Genomic DNA, 22,695 nt, shown 5'->3' on the forward strand with positions numbered 1-22,695 from the left:
ATTTCTCTTTTTTTTTCTTAGGACAATTCTTGCAGTGAAAATGTAAACAGACAATCTCTCATTACAAGGTTAATTAGCAATCTTAATTTCATCTGCAACCTAAATTTCCCTCTGCCATTATCATCTAACATATTCACAGATTCTGGGAATGGGGAGATCTCTGAGGTGGGGGATTTTGAGGAAAAGCCAGGTCTAATACATAAAAGACAATGATACCTTCAATAACACACCAAATTGGTCTTACACAATCAAAATGAAGGCAGTGTGGAAGAATTGAACTAATGCTGTCTGTACACTCTGGATTTCAAAAAGAAAATGAAGTAGCATTTTATAAGAAAGTACATAATTTTGTCCCATATAGATTTGTCTATGCTAATGTAATTTCTATTTCTGAAGCCTCTTATATACATTCTTCTTTTGACTCATAGTCCTCTGATGACTGAACATATCATTCTGGCTTCCCTCCCACCTTTTCAGTTTTTTGGTTTTTTTGTTTAGTTTGGTTGCCAGTTGTGAGACTTAAACTCAGGGCCTGGGCACTGTCCCTGAGCTTCTTTTGTTCAAAGCTAGCACTCTACTACTTGAGCCACAGCACCACTTCCAGTTTTGTTTATGTGGTACTGAGGAATGGGCTTCAAGCATGCTAGGCAGCACTCACTCTACCACTAAGCCACATTCCAGCCTCCATCGTTCCACTTCATAGGGCTCAAATTCTGGGCCTGGGTGCCATCCCTGAGCTCTCCAGATCAAGGCTACTGCTTTACCACAATGAGCCACAGTGCCACTTATGGTATGGTTTTCTGGTGGTTAATCTGAGATCAGAGTCTCACAGACTTTTGTGCCCGGCCTGGTTTTCAAACTGAGATCCTCAGATCTCAGCCTCCTGAATAGCTAGGATTATAGGCGTGAGCCACCCTGCATGGCTCACCCTTCCATTTCTGACCTCTTTAAAATTATACAGTTAAGCCAGGCATGTGGTAGTGCCCACCTGTAATTACAGCAAATACTGTGTCACTGAGCCCCAAGTCCCTATGTGACATCTTTGTTTTAAGGCAGGGTATTTTCTTTTCCCTGTGTGGAAAGTCTTAAATTAGTCTCATTTATTGGTATATGAAAATTCCAGATTAACTGTGCCATTGTTTTATTTTCACAATATATTTTTCCCTCAATTTTTCTGAAATTAGACTTATTTGTAAATATCCCATTTCCCATTACAACTGTTTCCTAAACCACAAAGACTGAGCTGCCCATTGACTTTTACAAATGCAATTTCATTTACTCATGTATTCAGTATAAAAAAATCATCTTTTTTGTCAGGTTTTTTTTTTTTTTTTTGCCGGTCCTGGGCTTGAGCTCAGGGTCTAAGCACTGTCCCTGGACTTCCTCAAGGCTAGAGCTCTACGACTTGAGCCTCAGCACCAATTCTGGATTTTTCTATGTATATGTGGTACCAAGGAATTGAACAGGGGTCTTCGTGCATGCTAGGCAAGCACTCTACCACTAGGCCAAACTCCCGGCCCTTTTTGTCAATAATTTAAAAGAAGTTTTCAAATAACTTTCTTCACAAGACAACAAATAGTTCTTACTACATAGCCCAAGCTGTTCTCAATCTTAAAATCTTGCTGCCTCGGCTTTCCAAGAGCTGGAATTACAGGAGTGAGACAGCAAACCCTGCTTTCAAATGACTTGTTTTTTTCATATATTTTTTATTGTAATTAATAGAAGGGTTACTTTATAGTCACCAGATAGAAAGTACATTACGTCACAAATATTGATACCCTTTCTCATGTCATGGTCCCCATTTCCCTCTCCCCCTCCCCCGCTCATCTTGATTTCCCCCCTTCTCTATCCTATTTCAAATAACCAATTAAGCATATATAAAATATATCAGATAACAAGGTGAAATATTGTAACAATATGAGATAACCAAGGGACAGCAAAAGAGATGAGAGAAGAGATAACATAGTAATTAAGGACAACAATCACTCATTATATGGCTTTTGTTTCTATATCCTGGAGGTCCTTACATTTAGCGTCATACTATATGGCCTTATGTATCTAGATTTTCAAATGACTTGTTTTTAAAGCAACAGTTTGATATATAATCCCAAAACCATACAACTTAAAATGGTTGAATTGTATGGTTTAAGTTATGCACAGAATTGAACAACCATCATCACAATCTATTTTAAGCCATTTTTCAACCACCAATCTATTTTAAACCATTTTTCAACCTCTTTTAGAAAGACTCCATCCTCAATATCAGTTGTTTGACAGAACTGACTCCGACCAGCCAAGAAAGGAGCTTCCACATTTTTGTTTAGAGGTGAGGGACATTATCTTGAAATTGACCATAGTGAGAGTATTTACAGCACTGAAATTGGAAAATGCTACAGATAAGGCCTTTTCCTCCACCTGGAGTGCTAACCATTTATTTGTTCATTATTTAAGAACAACACTAAATCAAATACCCACCAGACAACTTGGCTGTATGTGCCTTCTGGCGTTACATAACGATGACACTGCATAAAATTTTATGGGTTTCTGCCAAGTACACAATCTCAACTTAATGAGAAAACAGGAAAATAAAAATGAACAGAGAGAGCCTACAAAATAACTGATTGGAGGTGTGCTCAGCAGAAGAGAGTACTAGTGAGGGCAGAGTAAAGGGAGGCCCATCTTACATCGCCAAACAGCCAGGAAAGAAAACAACCATGACAACAATCAGTATTTCAGACTTACAAAACCAAACACTGGTGTCTTGAGCTGGTGGCTGACACCTGTAACCCTAGCTATACAGGAGGCTGAGAGGTAAAGGGTTCAAAACCAGTCCAGACAGAAAAGTTCTTGAGATTGTTATCTCCACAATCAACCACAGATGTAGTAGCTGTGGTTCACGGTGGTACAGCAGCAGTCCTGGAAAGCTCAGGGACAGTGTGGAGGTCCTGAGTTTAAGCTCTCGTACCAACCAACACACACACACACCTTTCAGATGAAAGCAGACTAAACAAATTGACAACTCAATGTAAAATATGATCTGGTTGGATCCTGGAAAGAACAATGTTGACTTCCTGACAGTGTCAACGTTCACTTCCTGATTTTGGTCACTGCCCTAGGGTTATGTAGGAGAAGGCCCCAAACGGGCACCAAGCACTCAACGTGCCCTAAATGATGCGTGAAAGCACAACACGCTTCAATGTACTCAGAAGGAACAAAGAAAGGAGAACCTGGGTGCCCGACCATTCTTTGTATTAGCCTAGGCCCATATCTGTGAATACGTTGTTTAAAACTTTAAAGGGGAAGGAAAAATAAAAAATAAAAACAATGCTCCCTACCTGGTCTTCTGCCTTTACCCTGGAGCCTCCATGGCGGCATGGTGAAGGGAGGAGGTGAGCAAGGCCCTGCCAGGCCGCCCCACGCGGCCTCATCTCCCGGGATCTCCTGCGCAGGCGCAGGAGGTGGGCTCTCCTAGCCCCTTTCCTCACCCACCTGCCTGCCCCGGCTTGTGATTGGCCAGGAGCCACAAGACATCACATCCATTTCCGTAACGTTCTTGCTTAATGCTCACCTGCCCTCCTTCTGCAGGAGCCACAGGTGCGAGGACACCAGCGCAGGTGTCTCTGCTTATCTGGACACCAAGGGGGAAAGCTCTGATCAGTAGGGAGAGTTGACTCACCAATGCTGATTACTGGTTATCTGAAGACACATTTCTCTCTATGAATCATAAATTGTGGTCACTGCAAATCATCCAAAAGAATCTGCTTACCCTCCCCCAGTATGCTTTTGTCTTCATTCGTGTCCTTGTGCAATGGCCCCAAATCCCAGCTGTGCCAGATTCCTAAAGGACACAATATCTTGGCAGTAAGAGAGCTTTTTCCTCCTCCCCTCATCCAAACCCAGCACAACACAAGGATCCTCTGCTCTCTCTCCCTTCTGGGTTCAGCCGGGAGCTTCAAGTACCCAAGAGTCACAAACTCTTTTTGAAGGCAGGTTTAAGAGGAAGCTTTTTTTTTTTTTTTTTGGTCGTGGGGCTTTAATTTAGGGCCTGGGTGCTATCCTTGAGCTCTTTTGCTCAAGGCTAATGGACTACCATTTTGAGCCACAGCTGCATTTCTGGTTTTCAGGCGGTTAATTGGAGATAAAGAGTTCCATCATGCTTTCCTGCCAGGCTGGAACCACGATCCTTAGATCAGAATAGCTAGAGATCAGAGTAGCTAGGCTTAAAGGTGTTAGCTACCAATAACTGGCTATCCCTGAGCTTTTTTGCTCAAGACTAGCACTCTAACACTTGAACCACAGCTCCATTTCTAGCATTGTTATTATCATCATTATTATTACTATTATTTTGGTGGTTAACTGGAGATAAGAGTCACACACTTTCCTTCCTTGGCTGGCTTTGAATGGTAATCCTCAGGGTCTCAGCTTCCTGAGTAGCTATGATTACCGGTGTGAGCCTCTGGTACCTGGTATTTTTCATGTTTTTAAAATAGTGTCTTCAAGAGCCTGAAGTTTGTGGTCAAGTGCTACCACCAATGAGTTTCTAATAATAATGGGGATCTTAGCTAGAATCAGCTTGCCACTCCCTTGGGGATGTGTTTCCAGATTTTTCCTATTACCAATTAGTTGGTAATTGCAGGCAAATGTGTTCCAGCCTTACGATGCCTGCTCTGATCCACAGCCTCTGCACAGAGAACACAGCAGGGCACTGTGCCTCCAGCACGTAGCAGGTAATATGCTTTTGCCACTTACAGGGTTCTATTTTCTGCTGAAATCTCATTCATAGGAAGAAAGGAGTACGCTTGAATTTGAGTGAAAAATATTGGCTTGAGTGAAAAATATTGGCTTGTACCGATAACAAACCAAAGTACTACTACATGTTTGTGACTGTAGATGCTCTGGCAAATATTTTCTTCAACCAGTGAAGACATTTCCCATCCTCTCAACTAGCACGTGGCATATAGGAGGTTCTTGGTAAGTACTTGAATGGCTTCATAATGTCCTGAACTCCTGAAGCACTGGAATGATCATTCTCCCATTGCCTATAAGACTGAAGGTGTTTCTATTTTGCCTAGGCACTGCCATTATGAAAGAAAATCTGTATTCTTACTGTTTAGGGAAGAAATTCTGAGGTTTGGAAAAAGAAGCTGAGGTTCCTCAACATTTTGAATGTTATACAGTAAAAGCATATCAAGTAATAAAATTATGATATGTATTGTGTATGTGCTGGCACTAGGCTTGGACTCAGAGCCTGGGCTCCAGTCCTTAGCTTTTTTACTCAAGGCCGGTACTCTACCAATTGAGCCGCCACACTTCAACCAACAGCTTTTTGGTGGTTAATTGGAAATAGTCTCACTGACTTTCTTGCCCAGGTAGATTTTGAAGTGGTATCCTCAGATCTCAGCCTCCAGAGTAATTAGGATTATAGACTTGAGCCAACAGTGCCTGGCTATCTATATTAATTTTTACACAGCATGGATGGTATCTGATGATCAGTTTCTCTGGGCAGGATTTTTTTTTTGCCAGTCCTGGGTTTGAGTTCAGGGCCTGAGCACTGTCCTTGGACTTTCTCAAGGCTAGCACTCTACCACTTGAGCCTCAGCACCACTTCCAGCATTTTTCTAGGTATGTGGTACCGAGGAATTGAACCCGGGTCTTCATGCATGCAAGGCAAGCACTCTACCACTAAGCCAAACTCCTGGCCTCTCTGGGCAGGATTTCGAAGTGAACAGTGTAAAGGGAAAGGAAGGATAACTGTTTCAGCTGAGCAGATAGGAATGCCAAGTAAATGAAGACAGACGTACACAAAAATCCATAGAATATTGGGAGAGAGCAAGAGTTTCTGGAATGATTTATGGTAACCACATTAATCTATTTTTACTAGAGAGAAAAATGTCTCCAGATAACCAGTGGTCAACAGATAAGGATGAAGGCCAATTTTCCCGACTGATCAGAAAGTCTAGAGACTCCCCATTTGTCCCTGTAGGTAAGTACAATTCTTGGTTGACTACAGGGAAACTGTATAGATACCGTAACACTTATACACAGAATATCTGAGGATTGAAATGTAGAAGGTTCAAACCCAGCCTGGACAGAAAAGTCCTTGAGGCTCATCTTCAGTTAACTACCCAAAAGGTGGGAGTGGAGTTCTGTTAAAAAAAAAAAGGGGGGGGGGTACAGTGCCAGCCTTAAGCAAAATCTGGATATTATTAAACAATTTTATTAGATCTGGATTACATAAATGTAAATATATTAATTCTATAAGTCTGCTGGGTATGCCTATAAACCTAGCTACTCAGGAAAGCATGTTTTTGAGGATGGAATTTGAAGTCAGAACAGCCAGAAAAGTCCATGAGACTCTGTCACTAAAACAACTATAAGAAACAGGACAGGAGGCAATGCTCAAGTTGTAGAGCACCAACTGACTAAGCCAAGCAACTGTTAGGATCTGAGTTGAAACTTCAATACTGTTCCCCCACCCCAAATATTTTTTATTTTGTGGGTAATGGGGCTTGAACGTGGTCTGGGCACTGTCCCTGAGCTCTTCAGCTCAAGGCTACCACCCAACCCTTGAGCCAAGCCCCACTTCCTGTTTTCTAGGAGTTAATTGGAGATAAGAGTCTCAGGTTCTTTTGTGCCCAGGCTGGCTTTGAATCTCAGATTTCAGCTTCCAGAGTAGCTAGGATTATAGGCGTGAGCCACCATACCCAGCTTCAATTTAAGACTTCCAAAAATTTATAATAGCAAGATTTAGAAGGTTGAGACAAAAGAACCATGTTCAATCCAGACTGGACTATATAGCAAGAACTCCTTTTAAAAGTAAGCAAAATACAGGACCAGGAGTTTGGCCTAGTGGTAGAGTGCTTGCCTAGCATGCAAGAAGACCGGGTTCGATTCCTTGGTACCACATACATAGAAAAAAGCTAGAAGTGGTGCTGAGGCTCAAGTGGTAGAGCTCTAGCCTTGAGAAAGTCCAAGGACAGTGCTCAGGCCCTGAGCTCAAGCCCAGGACTGGAAATAAATAAATAAATAAATAAATAAATAAATAAATAAATAAATAAAAGTAAGCAAAATAGGCCAGGTGTTAGTGTCTCATGCCTATAATCTTAGTTACTTATGAGGAACACAGTTCAAAGCCAGCCCAAGCAGGAGAGTCTATGAGACCCTTACCCTCAATTAACCACCAAAAGCTGACATTAGAAAAAGGACTTGAGTGGTAGAGTGCTAGCTTTGAGCAAAAAAGCTCAGGGAAGGGCGGGGAATTTGGCCTAGTGGTAGAGTACTTGCCTAGCATGCACAAATACCCGGGTTTGATTCCTTGGTACCACATACATAGAAAAAAGCTGGAAGTGGTGCTGTGGCTCAAGTGGTAGAGAACTAGCCTTGAGAAAAATCCAAGGATAGGGCTCAGGCCCTGAGTTCAAGCCCCACAACCTGGGGAAAAAAAAAAAGCTCAGGGCAGCATCCAGTTTTTGAGATCAAGCCCTAGGACCAGCACAAAACAAAACAAAAACCTCAATTTAAATATACACAGATCTCTGTAATAAACAGAGATTAGTCTGTGCCTGTTGAGAGGCACAGACTATGCCTGTTTGTAAATTAAATTATTATTCCAGTGACATTTAGGGTGATTAAAGCACAAAGATGAAAGTGTTCCCAGATAAATACAATTATACACACACCACAGACATACTGTAAAAAGCAGTAATGGTTCTGACTTAATCTCTTTAAAAGAAACTTTGTTAAACTTGTCATTTAAAATATGATGTAAACATAAGCCATATAATGAATGATTGTTGTTCTTAAGGTACTACATTATCTCTTATCACTTTTGCTGTCCCTTGGTTATCTCATATTGTTACACTATCTAACTTTGTTACCTGATATATCGGATATATTTGTATTTGGTTATCTGAAATTGGATAGGGAACGGGGGGGGGGGGGGGGGGGGAGGGAAATGGGGACCAAGACATGTGAAAGGGTATCAATGTATGGGAATTAATGCACCATCTATCTGGCAAATATCATGTAACCCTTCTATTAATTACAATAAAAATATATGAAAAAAAAAAACAAAACTAAGTAATACCACAACATTGATGATTTGCTGAAGGGAAGAGAGCCAACCTTTTGCTAGAAAATAATAACAAACACACACACACACACACACACACACACACACACACACACTTGAATAGTTTTTTTTAGCTATTGTCTTTTTTTTAAATATATTTTTTATTGTAATTAATAGAAGGGTTACATGATATTTGCCAGATAAATGGTGCCTTAATTCCCACACATTGATACCCTTTCACATGTCATGGTCCCCATTTCCCTTCCCCCCTCCCCCACCCCTCAGCTATTGTCTTTTTTTTCCCCCCAGTTGTGGGGCTTGAACTCAGGGCCTGAGCACTGTCCTTGGACTTTTCTCTAGGCTAGAGGTCTACTATTTGAGTCATAGCACCACTTCCAGCTTTTTTTTCTATGTATGTGGTACTAAGGAATCGAACCTGGGTCTTCGTGCATGCTAGGCAAGCACTCTACCCTAGGCCAAACTCGCACCTCCTGCCCCCTTTCTGTGGGTCAAGGGGCTTGAACTCAGACTGGGCGCTGTCCCTGAGCTCTTCAGCTCAAGGCTACTACCCTACATTTGAGCCAAGCCCCATTTCCCGTTTTCTAGAGGTTAATTGGAGTCTCGGGTCCTTTTGTGCCCAGTCTAGCTTTGAACCTTGATCCTCAGATCTCAGCCTCCTCAGTAGCTAGGATTACAGGCGTGAGCCACCAAGCCCTACTAGCTATTGTCTTTTAAACAATATTTACAAGATATCCTGTTATAGAATAGTGTGTCTTGTGTAGGTAATTTTGAAAACTTTTAAAAAACTACTGCCATTATAAACTTGATCTATTGCATTGGGGCTATAGCTAAGTGATATTCAAAAGGCCTGGCACTGAACCATAAAAATCAAAATAAATACAAGTTATTTATAATCATTCAGATTGTCTTATGATCACCATTAAGTTCTCAATATGTATTATATATATCCTTAAATTTTTAGACCTGCAGCTACTTGGAAGGCATAGATTAAGAGGATTGCAGTGGAAGAATAAGTTTCTTTTCCTCTCAACAGAAAAAATCTAGGTGTGTAATCCCAGTTAAGTAGTTGTAATAAGGAAGTTCTTTGTCAAAGGCCAGCCATAGGAAAACAAAACAAAACAGAAAACAGTATCTGAAAAATACCTAAAGGACAAGAGGCAAGGCTTAAGTGGTAGAGTACTGCTTAGTAAACATGAGGCTGTGAGTTCAAATCCTAGTGCCATAAAAAATTTCTGTATTGACAGATTAGTTTTGCTTCTTTCATTTGATGCTTCCTATATATTATGAATATTAATACTAGCTATTCTTACAAAAAGTTTTATAAGTATACAAGTTTTCTTCTCTTTGGTTCATTTGCATTGTTTTGTTTTGTGTTATTTTCTAAATTTTTCTTTTGCTTATTTCCTTGTAGTACATTTTTCAGTGTAGGAATGCCAGGTGAGGATGCATTAGTTTACTGGTCACTTTTATATTCTTTCTTTCTCTTTTTCTCCAAGAGCAAAGTCTCTTTAACATTACCAGATTTATTACTCATTTGATGAGAGGAGCAAATCCAAACATTTAAGAGCTATGGGTGTGTGATCAGCTCTTTCACAAGCCAAATTACTGGCCCCAGATAACAGTCTTCTAGTATGAACAATTGGAAATCATGCCTCAAGAAAACTACAAGTTTCCATACTGTATGATTCAAGTTACCAAATGGTTCGAGTTTTTTGCGGGGAGAGTCAAAAGTACAAATATTAAATTCAAGAATAGTAAGGACCTGTTTAAGCTCTGGTACATCAAATCTAGCAGTGTTTTTATTTTAACAAAAATTTATGTTTGCGGGGCCGGGAGTTTGGTCTAGTGGTTAAAGTGCTTGCCTAGCATGCATGAAGACCCAGGTTCGATTCCTTGGTACCACATATAGAAAAAGCCGGAAGTGGTGCTGAGGCTCAAGTGGTAGAGCTCTAGCCTTGAGAAAGTCCAAGGACAGTGCTCAGGCCCTGAGCTCAAGCCCAGGACTGGCAAAAAAAAAAAAAATTTATGTTTGCTTTATTTGGTAGTTTACATATGATAGTTATAGATGCAACACTTAGTTCTTCTCTGAGTTTTCAATATTTCTGCCAGTAGCATACACGGCTGATCTTGCACCAGCACTCTTCTACCTCACTACACCAATTTCTTCTGTGCTGGGCTCTGCCCTGATCTTGTTACACATTAAGTGTTCTTAGGCTAGGAAGCTAAACAGACCTCACATGATGCTTACTCTGAACATGCATTTTTGCAGTCTGGGTTAAAGTAGTGAAGTTGGCTGTGTCTGAGTTCCTTTATTAGTAAGGATTGTGATTAACTAGTAATGTGTGCCACTGGCAGACTTGGGAAGGTTGAAGAGAGGGGGCTGCATGCCAGTCCTGGTTTCAGAAGAGACCAAGACCTATGTTCCACCCTATGTTTAATACAAGCTCTGTAGTCTCTATGATCATGTATCTGAGAAGTATTTTGAAGGCCACATAGCATCAAGTGGCTTTTCAAAGCCTGGATGGAAAAATGCAAGTCCAAGCTACAGGGAGCTCAGCAGGCCAGCTCCCAGGGGACCAGATCTGAAGGTTAGAGGCCCTGCTGGTGTGGGTGTCTCATCTTTGAAGTGGGCCTTGTCACACAGGTGAGGACAAGGTCCAGATAAACTGACTGGACCTGAGTGGGACAGGTGACTTAGGGAAAGACTTTCTTCTGTGTGTCAATTCTATGGCTTGAGCATCTTTTTCTCAAGGCTAGTGCTCTACCATTTGAGCCACAGCACAACTTTTTTTTTTAAATTGTTGGGGTAATATATAAAGGGGTTATAGTCAGGTAGTGGGTGCATTACTTCTCGAACACTGATACCCTTTCTCATGTTTTTGTTCATCGTTTCCTTCCCCCACCCCTCCCAATCATCTGTTCCCCCTTCCCTTCCCTATTTCAAATAAACAAATAAATGTATATATAATACATCAGGTAACAAAGTCAGAGACAGTAACCACATGGGATTAACCATAAGGGGGAAAAAGAGAAAATAAATAACTACTCATAGTACATTGAAAATAACAATCACAAAGATACACCTCTTATTTCCATATCCTAGAGTTTATTTTGTTTAGTCTCATCCTATATGACTATACGTACATAGCTTTTGAGCTACTGTGATCCTCTGCTAGGAGAATCCTAGATAGACAGCACAACTTTTTCCAAATCGTTTTTTGGAAATAAGAGTCTTACAGACTTTCCTGCCCAGGCTGGTTTCAAACCACAGAACAGTGGTCTGTAGATCTCAGCCTCCTGATTTCTCACAATTACAGGCATGAGACACCAGCACCTGGTTGAGAAAGCCTTCTTTCCGTGGCACTTACCTAAAAATGAACTTAACCTCTGGATAAACCATAAATTCTCTCCAAACGAAACATGGCTCCCTTCTAGCATGGAAGATGAGTCTTGATTCTTAATCAGGTTTGGTTTTGGAGCAGCCATCCCACAGGGGAGCAGAACTTCCCTTCTTCCCCAGCAGTCCCTCCAGGGGTGGGAGGGGGGTGGGACTTGGTGCAGCACACTTAGAGACGTTGTACATTCTGTGAGTGTGTCCAGGTGTCTGTTCAGTCCTCCATTCCGGCTGCCTCAGGATCCTTTCCATTTGCCTTGTCTTGAGTGTGTCTGTGCCAGACAGTTCTGATTCTCTTTCTTCTTTGTGCCCCTTCTTATCACTTGTAGGAGATGATCCTCCTTCCCTTCTCTTCTTCTTCCTCTTCCTCTCTGCTTGGTCAGGCTGAGCTCTGTGGTATATTTTGGACTTAGTGATCTCCTCTGGATCTCTTTATACCTGTTCATAAGCCAACATGAGGCCCTCCAAGAGGAAAATTCCACACTTGTCATTATGTTCTTCACGTGAGAAATCAGTTAAAACACAGATAAAGAAAAAAATATGGTATAAAATTAACTCAGTCCAAGCCAGGAGCTGGTGGCTTAGGCCTGTAATCCTAGCTATTCAGGAAGCTGAGATCTGAGAATCACAATTCAAAGCTACTCAGGGCATGAAAGTCTGTGAGACTCTTATCTCCAATAAGCACCAGAAAATGGAAGTGGCGCCATGGCTCAAGGAGTAGGGCAGTAATCTTGAGCTGAAGAGCTCAGGGACAGCACCTAGGCCAAATCCAAGCCCCAGGACCAACAACAAAAATTAACTCAGTCCATATGAATTTCATGTTTACTTGGGTCCCATCCTCATGCACTCCTTATGTATATGCAGATATTTCAAACTCTGAAAATATCTTCAGGTCCTAAGCATTTCAGATAAGAGTTACTCAGCTTGTCTTCCAGGCACTCCTCTTTTAGACAGTCTTTTGTTTAACTCTCCAATGAGAATTCTTGCTTGATGTTTATCAAACTTATACCTTTCCAATTCACAGGTCTAGCAGGTTTTGTGACTGTGGTGTCATATGGGCTTTACAAATTAAAGTACAGAAGAGATGAGAAAGTATTCATTCATCTAATTCACATGCGAGTTGCTGCCCAAGGATTTGTTGTAGGAGCTGTGACTCTAGGTAACCTGCTTTATTTGTCTCTTAACGTTCGTCTGTCTTTCAGAGTATTTGTGCTCACTTTCTTCATACACAATAACAGATTCATATTGTGTTAAGATAAGTCACGGTTGCCAGGCATCAGTGGCTCATGCCAGGCGCCAGTGGCTCATGCCCATAATTCCAAGCTACTCAGTAGTCTGAGATCTGAGAAGTGCAGTTCAAAGTCAGCCAGAAGTGAAGTTGTAGTTCAAATGGTAGAGTACTAGCTTTGAACAAAAGAGCTCAAAGACGGTGCCCAGGCCGTGAGTTCAAGTCCCAGGACCACCACACACACACACACACACACACACACACACACACACACACACACACACACACACACACAGATGGCATTATGGTCAAGTGGAGCTATGACTCAAGTGGTACAGCACCAGCATTGAGTGAAAAGCTAAAGGATGTACCCAGGCACTGCGTTCAATCCCTAGTGCTATACTACACAATACCTGCCTCCCCCACAATATCATGGAGAAAAGGTTAAGAAAACTATCTGGTTGAGGTCAAAGGCTTGATTTCTTAGTACTGAAGTTAATAAAACCTGTTAAGAATGAACACAACCCTAGTAGTAAACTAGGGAATGTGTGGTAATCCTTTATAGTGAAAGAAGTGGAGGGCATGGTGGTATATGTCTGTAATCCTAGCTACCCAGAATCTCTGGGTCAAGGTCAACCCTGGTAAAGTTGACTAGATGTTATCTCAAACAAAAACTAAAGGAAAGACAATCAAGCTGGGCATGGTGGCTCCTGCTTGTAATCCTAGATACTCAGAAGGCTGAGATCTGAGGATCGCCATTCAAAGCCAGCCTGGGCATTTAAAAACATGAGACTCTTATCTCCAATTAATCTCCAGAAAACGGGAAGTGGGGCTATGGGAAGGAAAGAAAGAAGGAAGAAAGGAAAAAGAAAGGAGAGAGGGAGGGAGGGAGGGAAAGTAGGTAGAAGGGAAAAAAAGGAGGAGAAAGAGAGGCTACCTCATTCATAAAACTCACTAAGAGCAGTGCCTAAATTCTCAGCCTATTTGAACAACAGCTATAGTTATTAAAGTAGTTTAACTGGGAAAAAACACTTGAGAAGGTCACGGATCTAATCAGACTTGTTGAGTTTGATGCTTTCCACAGTGGCAGATTCATAGCCAGTGAGGTTTACTAAGGTGCAGTTATTGCTACTTGAAAACTTTTCACAAATATGAGCAATAGGGCCAGGAGTGTGGCCTAGTGGTAGAGTATTTGCCTAGCATGAATAAAGCCCTGGGTTCGATTCCTTAATACCACATAAACAGATAAAGCCAGAAGTGGTGCTGTGGCTCAAGTGGCAGAGTGCTAGCCTTGAGTACGAGTACAAGAAGTTCAACGACAGTGCCCTGAGTTCAAGCCTCGGGACTGTCAAAAAACTATATGAGCAATAGGTAAATCTTTTTTTTTTTAATAAAAATTACTTAATAAATTAAGACCTACATAGTTAAACCCAAAGAATGGATGTAAAAGTATTGTGGTTAATTAAAGTGTACCAAAATTAAATTTGTTAGCTATCCAACTGAATGGACCTAACAAAAAGTCAATTTGGTGTATAAATTATCCAAATTTTTGTTGTTGTCTGTATTAATGAGAAAAGTTACAATGTCCCTAACCATCCTTCATGCTCTGGTCAGAGTACAGTGGACCTGAAGCTAGGTCACAGATCAGACTATGAAGGGCATAGCTTTTTCTCTTAGGGCAGGTACTCTATCACTTGAGACATAGCTTCACTTCAGGTATATTTTGGTAGCCAATAGACTTTCCTGCCCAGGCTGGCTTTGAAAAGCCATCCTCCAATTTCAGCCTCCTGAGTAGCTAGGGTTACAGGCATGAGCCAATGACTCTGCTTTACTTTAATGGTACATCTTTAGGCAGTACGAAGTTCGTTTGTGTTATTATCCTCCATTCACAGGATAAGACCTTGCATAGGATTTCCACAACATCACCTCATGGCAATGAGAGTTAAAAGCATCTTCTCCAAGACTCAGAGCTTTAAGCCCCATCCCAGAGCTCTGTGTTAGGAATTAAGAGCCCTGGGCTTATTATTTTCTTTTCCCAACTTCTAGCCTGCTCAGAAATAATGGAGCTCATTCTATTGCTAAATTCTACTAAATGTTCTATGGCAGTAACTACTAGATAACTCATTAGTTGGCTTTCTCAAAGTACTTGATACAAGTATTGAGAGGTGATCATTTAAGAAGTGTTTTATATTGTATGTCATACATGGCTTGCTTCCAGCATCTTATAGTGGAAGAAGTTCATTAATGCCTTTAAATCTAGTCAAAGAATCCCACACATCCCAGAACCTATCTTTAGGGCTCTGTTCCTCTGGCAGCTCTTGCAAAACACTTAGAATGAGCCAAGTCTCCGTCAGAAAATAAAAACTACCAGTAGTCAACTATAAACAAGAGTTTATTGTAGAGCTAGGACTTTAAGTGATCTTGGGAGCTGGGTAAAAAGTGAAGCGGTTGCTCATGTTTCTAATCTTCAAGTCAGAAAGGCAAGAGTGGGGGGCCGGGAGTGTGGGCCAGTGATAGAGTGCTTGCCTAGCATGCATGAAGACCCGGGTTTGATTTCTCGGTACCACATACTTAGAAAAAAGCCGGAAGTGGTGCTGTGGCTCAAGCAGTGGAGCTCCAGCCTTGAGAAAGTCCAAGGACAGTGCTCAGGCCCTAAGTACAAGCCCAGGACTGGCAAAAAAAAAAAACAACAAAAGTCTCCCACTGGGTGCTGGTGGTTCACTCCTGTAATCCTAGCAACTCAGGAGGCTGAGACATTTACCTAGAAGGACAGGAAGAAAATAATTACAAAATCCAGAACAGTGGTAATCTGTGGAAAAGAAGGGACTTTGTTTCTATAATATTTTATCTTGACATAATCTCAGGGGTCTATTTTACAATGAGTTGTTAATCTGGTCATTTATATGCTATTGTCCAAATACATATTTCACTAAGAAAACTAAGAAGGGCTGGGTATGGTGGTAATAGACCTATAACCCCCCAGCAAGCAGCGTACTGAGGTATAGTCTATCCCAAAACAAATAAACAGCCAGGAACTGATGACTCATGCCTGTTAATTCTAAATACTTGGGAGGCTGAGACTGTCAGGATCACAGCTCAAGGTCAGCCGGAGCAGAAAAAAGTTTCAAAACATACTTAAGAAAGAGCTGGACGAGTTGGTGCATTGCTGTTATCCTAGCTGCCAGGAAACATAGTTATGATAACTAAACATGTGCCAAGACAGAAGTGAGACCCTATCTTAAAAATAAACAGGCCTGGCTCAGATATTAGAGCACCTGCCTAACAAAACCAACAAAACAGAAATATATATATATATACACAATATATTTCATATATATGTATATATTTATATAATGTGTTCATATATAATATGTATTATAGATTATATATTTCATATATATGAAAAAGAAAAATGCTAGTGATGGTTCGCAAAAGAGAAAAAAAACCATAAAGACAGAGAAACCAATTACAATATGCACTGGATCCTAACTAAATGCCTGGCATTAGAAATAGAAAAGGAATGGACTCCAGAGACAATGAGGAGTTGGCCACCAAATGCCTGGGGAAGGTAAAGGGAATTGAGAAGAGTCCTAGGTTTTTACTTTGTACAGATGGAAGGTTTTTCCTTTCACTAACTCAGCAATAGGAGAATACAGAGTAGGTTTGGTTGAGAGGATGAGTATTTAGCAGACAAAACAACAGTAGTTAAAATTGGATCAGTACTCTTTGTGAGGCAGCCATGTTCACTGTTCACATACCTCCATCCTAATGAAGAGCTATTTAGACAGCACCTTGCAGACTGGAATACAGTGCAACCCTGACACTGGGTATCTGGAGCTGCACGCATCAGGTTTCCAGGTTTCAGAGGTGGCGTGTACCCCGCTGCTCTCACCTCAGATGCAGCTGCATTCTCGTTAGCCCCACCCACTATAGCATCAAGAGATTCTTGAAAAATAGTCACTGTTGCTCTGGAAATTCCAGAGTGTTTTAGAAGCTGTCTATCAGATTCCCGGGACAAAGTCCTTATTATATACCAATACACCAAAACTACCCTCTGAGATGAGAATTGTTCCCTTCTACCCTAGCTTTTTTGGTATTGGCCTAGGGGCTTGAATTCAGGAGCTGGATGCTGTCCTTGAGCTTCTTAGCTCAAGGCTAGCACTCTACCACTTCAGCCACATCTGCACTTCCAGCCTTTTGTGGGCACTTAATTGAAGAGTCTCATGGACTTTCCTGTCTGGGCTGGATTCACATCGTGATCCTTAGATCTCAGCCTCCTGAAAAGCATGAGCCACTGGCACCTGGGACTGTTTTCTAATTGTGTGTGTGTGTGTGTGCGTGTGTGTGTGTGTGTGTGTAATATATATATATATATATTTGGGGGGGTTCAGTCATGGGGCTTGAACTCTGGGCCTGGGCACTGTTCCTGAGCTCTTCAGCTCAAGGGTATGGCCCTGCGCCCTGAGCCACAGTGCCACTTGTTTTCTCATTTTATAGATTAGAAAGCCGAAGCTCAAGGAGTTTCAGCTCAAGGGCTGGCCTGCCAGCTGGTCTGCCTGCCTGCCTGCCTGCCTGTATTCACAAGGGCAATCTCTTCAAGGCCTGAACTCCTTTTTTTTTTTTTTTTAATGGACAGTGGTGAGGCTTGAATTCAAGGCCTAGGTGCTATCCCTGAGCTCTTTTGCTCTACCACTTTGAGCCACAGCTCTACTTCCAGTTTTCTGGTTGTTAATTGGAGATAAGAATCTCATGGACTTTTCCTGCCTGGGCTGGCTTTGAACCACAATCCTCAGATCTTGTCCTCCTGAACAGTTAGGATTATAGGCATGAGCCACCAGTGCTTGGCTTGCTTTCTTAAATGATCACCTCTCAATACTTGTATCAAGTACTTTGAGAAAGCCAACTAATGAGTTATCTAGTAGTTACTGCCATAGAACATTTAGTAGAATTTAGCAATAGAATGAGCTCCATTATTTCTGAGCAGGCTAGAAGTTGGGAAAAGAAAATAATAAGCCCAGGGCTCTTAATTCCTAACACAGAGCTCTGGGATGGGGCTTAAAGCTCTGAGTCTTGGAGAAGATGCTTTTAACTCTCATTGCCATGAGGTGATGTTGTGGAAATCCTATGCAAGGTCTTATCCTGTGAATGGAGGATAATAACACAAACGAACTTTGTACTGCCTAAAGATGTACCATTAAAGTAAAGCAGAGTCATTGGCTCATGCCTATAATCTTGGAATTAGAGGATGACTGTTCAAAGCCAGCCTTGACAGGAAAGTCCATGACACTCAAATTTTGTCTCCAATTAGCCACCAAAATATATCTGGAAGTGGAGCTACCTGAGATATCTAACCAGATCCAGTCTTGAAATTAGGTACAATAAAGCTTTAATTAATAAAGAAAAAATTAAAAACAAGAAAAGCTTTCAGAAGATTTACTCAAAAACAGACATTACTTTACATTGTTTAAGTGTACATTTTGAGAGCATGCTCAACATATTACGTTTAGTTGTTTTGTTTTTTCCAGTTTTAGGTACTAAACCTCAGATGTGGAGCATTCGAGGCAAAAATCTATCACTTCATTTTGTTTTTTAATTTCATTTTGAGAGATATGGTCTCCCTAACTTTTGCCCAAACTGGCCTTGAACTCACTATCATCCTGCCTACACATCCCAAACAGCTGGGATTCTGGGCATTCATCATCATATCTGACCACTTATGTACAAGTAAAAAGCTTAGTGTTACCTGTCTTTGGGATGCGGAAATGCTGTATGTACAATGCTGACAGAAATCTAATTAGAAATCTAACTGGCTTAGCAGTTAAAACCACAGCTGTGAATGAGGTGACAAAGAGTTGAGATCAGTGCTTTAGAAAATACAATATTTAGCAGTTAAAGGGGTAATAACAATTTCTACCCAATAAGCCAAAAGACAGGGAAATGATTCCAAGATTCCCTCTGAATCTGAGAATATTTCTTCCACATACACAATGATTCAGGTTGAAATCAAAATTGTTTTGGCTTGAATTTTATGCATTAACTTTCGGTATAGTAATACTTCACTAGAGAAGTATCAATTTATTATGTACAGACAAAAGAATACCTTACCATTAGATTCTGTGAACTGTATAGACAGTAATGAACAGTCTCAGAAGTAGATCAAAAAGTGAAAAGTTTGTTTACATAATTAGGACTTGATACTTTGACAATAGAGATAGCAAGGGGAGGGGAGGGACTATACATTTGAGTTTAAGTCTTGGAGTCCAACTTGCTTTTAGATGTAAAGAGTTACTGACATACCAGGAATTCATGGGAACATTTCTCCCCTTCCCCAGTGAACTTCAATGATCTGTTTCCCTATCTCAGCATGGGCCCAGCATGCCACACTGCCTAAACCCACAGCTAACTCACCCACGAGACTGTGGAGCCCTAAATCAGAGGTTATATCCACTCATGTTTCTATTGAAACATTGAGTACAAGAAGACATTGCTAAATTGAGTGATGCTTATTATTAATCTTAAATTGAGTCAACTTTTTCCTGTTTCTTTACATTTTTCCATTTTGAAATTCAAACTTGAGGTGGCACAGTAACAATCTTATTCAGGATTCATTCTGATTCATCTTTTTTTGTGGTTGATCATGGGGTTTGAACTCAGTGCCTGGGTATTGTCCCTGAGCTGTTGTGCTATTTTAAGGCTGACCCTCTACCACTTTGAACCATAACTCTACTTCTGGTTTTCTAGTGATTAACTGGAGATAAGTCTCAAAGCCTTTCCTGCCCAGGCTGACAGTAAGATTTCAGTCTCCTGGGTAGGTAGGATCACAGGCATGAGCCACCAGCTCCCGGCTTCATATTCGTCTTAGATGACTCTTCAGGGTTGTTTCCTTAAGTCATTTGAAACTGGTAAAAGTAGAGTGGAAGAAATCCAGTGTTTATTTCCCATGCGTACTCTAATTCATGTTTTTTTTCTGCTTCTAGGTGTTCTCTATTCTATGTATAAGGATTACATTAGACCTCGATTCTTCAATGTGTCCAAAAAATGAATCTATAGGCGGGAAGCAAGGAAGACAAGAGCCTTTGGCAATCATTTCGGATGAAGAATGAATTTCCATTGTGTACCACACTGTACTGCAGATGTTTCACACAGAACTCTCAGCCTCTGTATTAAGTCTTATATGTTCTAGGGAGTTGACTTCTAAATCCATAGCAGTTGGCTAAGAAATATTCCATCTTTATTTTGGTACTGGGTTTTAGGTAGGCATTCCACTATTGAACCATGCCTCCAGAATTTTTTTTGCATGGGTAATTTTGACTGAGTATTTATAGCTAGGTATGTACCTGGATCACAAATATTTCATATTTCCTGCCATAACAGGATATAACCTGTTAACTACTTGGGAGGCTGAGATCTGAGGAACACTGTTCAAAGCCAGCCTAGGCAGCAGAGTTCATGAGACTTTTTTTTTTTTTTTTTTTGCCAGTCCTGGGTTTAAGCTCAGGCCCTGAGCACTGTCCTTGGATTTTTCTCAAGGCTAGATCTCTACCACTTGAGCGTCAGCACCACTTCCGGCTTTTTTGTATGTATGTGGTACCAAGGAATTGAACCCGGGTCTTCGTGCATGCTAGGCAAGCACTTTAACCACTAGGCCAAACTCCTGGCCCTCATGAGACTCTTATACTCAGTTAACCACCAAAAAAACCTGAAAGTGGAATTGTGGATCAAAGTGGTAGATGGCTAGCCTTGAGTAAAAATGCTCAAGGACAGTGCCTAGGCTGGCCCTGAGTTCAAGTCCCATGAGCATCCAATAACAAAAAGAGTTGCACATATATAATAAATCTAGATTAAACATTTAGAGTTTTTATGGAATATAAAAATATTCTTTCAAAGAATTAGGATAGTTAACAGGGATTACAGGTTCATACTGACACACCCAGCTATTTATTGAGAAGTCTTGTGAACTTTTTGCTCCATCTGCCTCAAATATCTAAGATAGATTACAGGTAGCTCTCAAATATTTAAGATTACAGGTGTGGGCCACAGAACTAGGCTGAAAGTATGTCTTGATACTTTTTTTTCTGACTCTTTTCCTTTACTGCAGCACTGTGGGTGAAATACAGAACTTTGTGCATGTAAACGAGTGCTCTACTACTGTACAAGAGCCCCAGTGCTAAGGGAAAAAAACAGGCATTTCTAACCCAGCTACTGGCAAGATAATGCTGTCTGTATATGTTAAGCATGTCAAACAGATTAGGTGTGTTTTACCATAAAAGCCAGTACTGGGGTTGGAATTCAGGGTCTTGTGCTCTTGCTTGTTTTTTTTGTTCTTGTTTTTATTTTGTTTTGTTTTTATTTTGTGCCAGTCCTGTCTGGGGCTTTCACTCAGGGCCTGACACTGTCCCTTAGCTTTTCTTTCCCCTTCCCCCAAAGCTCTACCACTTAAGTCACAGATCCACTTTGTCTTTTTGGTGATTAATTAGACATAGGTATCTCGCAGACTTTCGTACCCAGGCTGGCTTCAAACTGTGATTCTCGATTTCAGCCTCCTGAATAGCTAGGATTGCAGGCGTGAGCTACTGATGCCCAGCTTTCTTGCTCTTTTACTTGAGGTACAAAACTCCAGTTGTGGCTTTTTCCTGGTTAATTAAAGATAAAGAGTCGGACAACCATTGCTGTCTACATTTAAAACTTCTTTTCTTTTTATCTGGGCCTGGGGCTTGAATTCAGGGCCTGGACTCTGTTCCTGAGCCTCTTTGTGCTCAAGGCTAGCACTCTACCACTTGAGCCACAGTGCCACTTCCAGATTTTTCTGAGATAAGAGTCTCACAGATTTTCCTACCCTTGCTGGCTTTGAACAGTGATCCTCAGATCTCAACCTCCTGAGTAGTTAATGATTATAGGCATGAGCCACCAGCACCTACTTATACAGTAGTCTTAAATTACATGCTCGTACATGACATTGGTCCCATTTTAATGACAACAGACTCTAAGGTTAATAAATAATAAACCTAGCTGATACTTGTGAAGTTTTATTTTTCCCCTAAAAAATCCTTTCATTACATGCTAAGTGTAAGAAGTTTTAGCAGCTATAGACAAAGCAGAGGTGACATTTCATAATTCTGTAGCTTGCACAAATTCAGCTGGCAGGAGGGAGACTGGGAAAGCAATATTCACTTGTTCTACACTTGTGGGTGCTCAGGATTTGGAACCAGATCAAGAACATGGACGTGCTCTGGGTAATTAGATCAGTGATTGATTTGGAGTGGTTCTTAGTCCTTTCTGCACCCTCCACTTCACAGCTCTCACATATCTTTCTGCATGGCCACTAGTACATTTCCACTAATTACACTGTCTTTTCAAAGACCTTATTCTTCATCTGGTGGCTGCAGCTGCTTGGTTGTTTATTTTTTTAAGACAGTGTCTTAGTTGTAGCCCAGGCTGGCATTAAACTCGTGATCTTGCTGAGTAGCTAGGACTGCAAATATGAGCCACCAGCTCCTGGGGCCCATATTAATTTTATTATTTTATTTCAGTTTTAAGGTCAGAAGGTCTCTTCCCTATGTTGCAAGATCACTCTTGTTTATTTTTTGTCCAAGATCAGGGCTTGAACTCTTATCTGATTCTTTTAACTCATTGGCTAGCACTCTACTATCTGAGCCATGATTCCATCCCCAATGTTGTATTCTTACCTGACATCTCAAGAGCTCAAATGCAAATGAGGGAATAGTAAGATCTGTTTAGAAATCTCTTTTGCCACTGAAAGGATGAAACCATTGAAATGAAGCTAAGCAATGTCTCAATGTATTAATAATGTTTATATGCTTATATGTATATATTAAAAGGTACTTAAGTGTTTTTTTAAATTAAAAAAAATTTTTTATGTGGTACCAGGGAATTGAACCCAGGGCCTCATGCATGCTAGGCAAGCACTCTACCACTAAGCCATGTTCCCATTGTGGTTCTTAAGTTTTAAAATAAAGCAGA

The 22,695-nt window shown here is 40.9% G+C and overlaps 1 protein-coding gene across 3 annotated transcripts in view; it reads left to right on the forward strand.

The window, feature by feature from the left end:
- LOC150066830 (HIG1 domain family member 1C) overlaps nucleotides 1-20,183 on the forward strand; it is a 48,282-nt gene extending 28,099 nt beyond the window's left edge. Inside the window, exons 1-4 of one of the 3 annotated variants that reach the window (XM_090325750.1) lie at nucleotides 4,606-4,727; nucleotides 5,882-5,983; nucleotides 12,511-12,645; nucleotides 19,692-20,183. In XM_090325750.1, the coding sequence (XP_090181876.1) occupies nucleotides 5,890-5,983; nucleotides 12,511-12,645; nucleotides 19,692-19,756 (294 nt within the window). In that variant the 5' untranslated portion in view covers nucleotides 4,606-4,727; nucleotides 5,882-5,889 and the 3' untranslated portion in view covers nucleotides 19,757-20,183. Of the gene's footprint in view, nucleotides 1-4,605; nucleotides 4,728-4,830; nucleotides 4,972-5,881; nucleotides 5,984-12,510; nucleotides 12,646-19,691 lie in introns of those variants that run through there. The other 2 variants (XM_090325741.1, XM_090325757.1) reach the window with 2 other exon arrangements.
- The last annotated feature ends 2,512 nt before the right edge of the window (nucleotides 20,184-22,695 follow it).

Source organism: Megascapheus bottae, chromosome 2 (genome assembly GCF_031878675.1).
Source record: "Megascapheus bottae isolate mThoBot1 chromosome 2, mThoBot2.hap1, whole genome shotgun sequence".
In the NCBI taxonomy this organism is placed as follows: domain Eukaryota; kingdom Metazoa; phylum Chordata; class Mammalia; order Rodentia; family Geomyidae; genus Megascapheus; species Megascapheus bottae.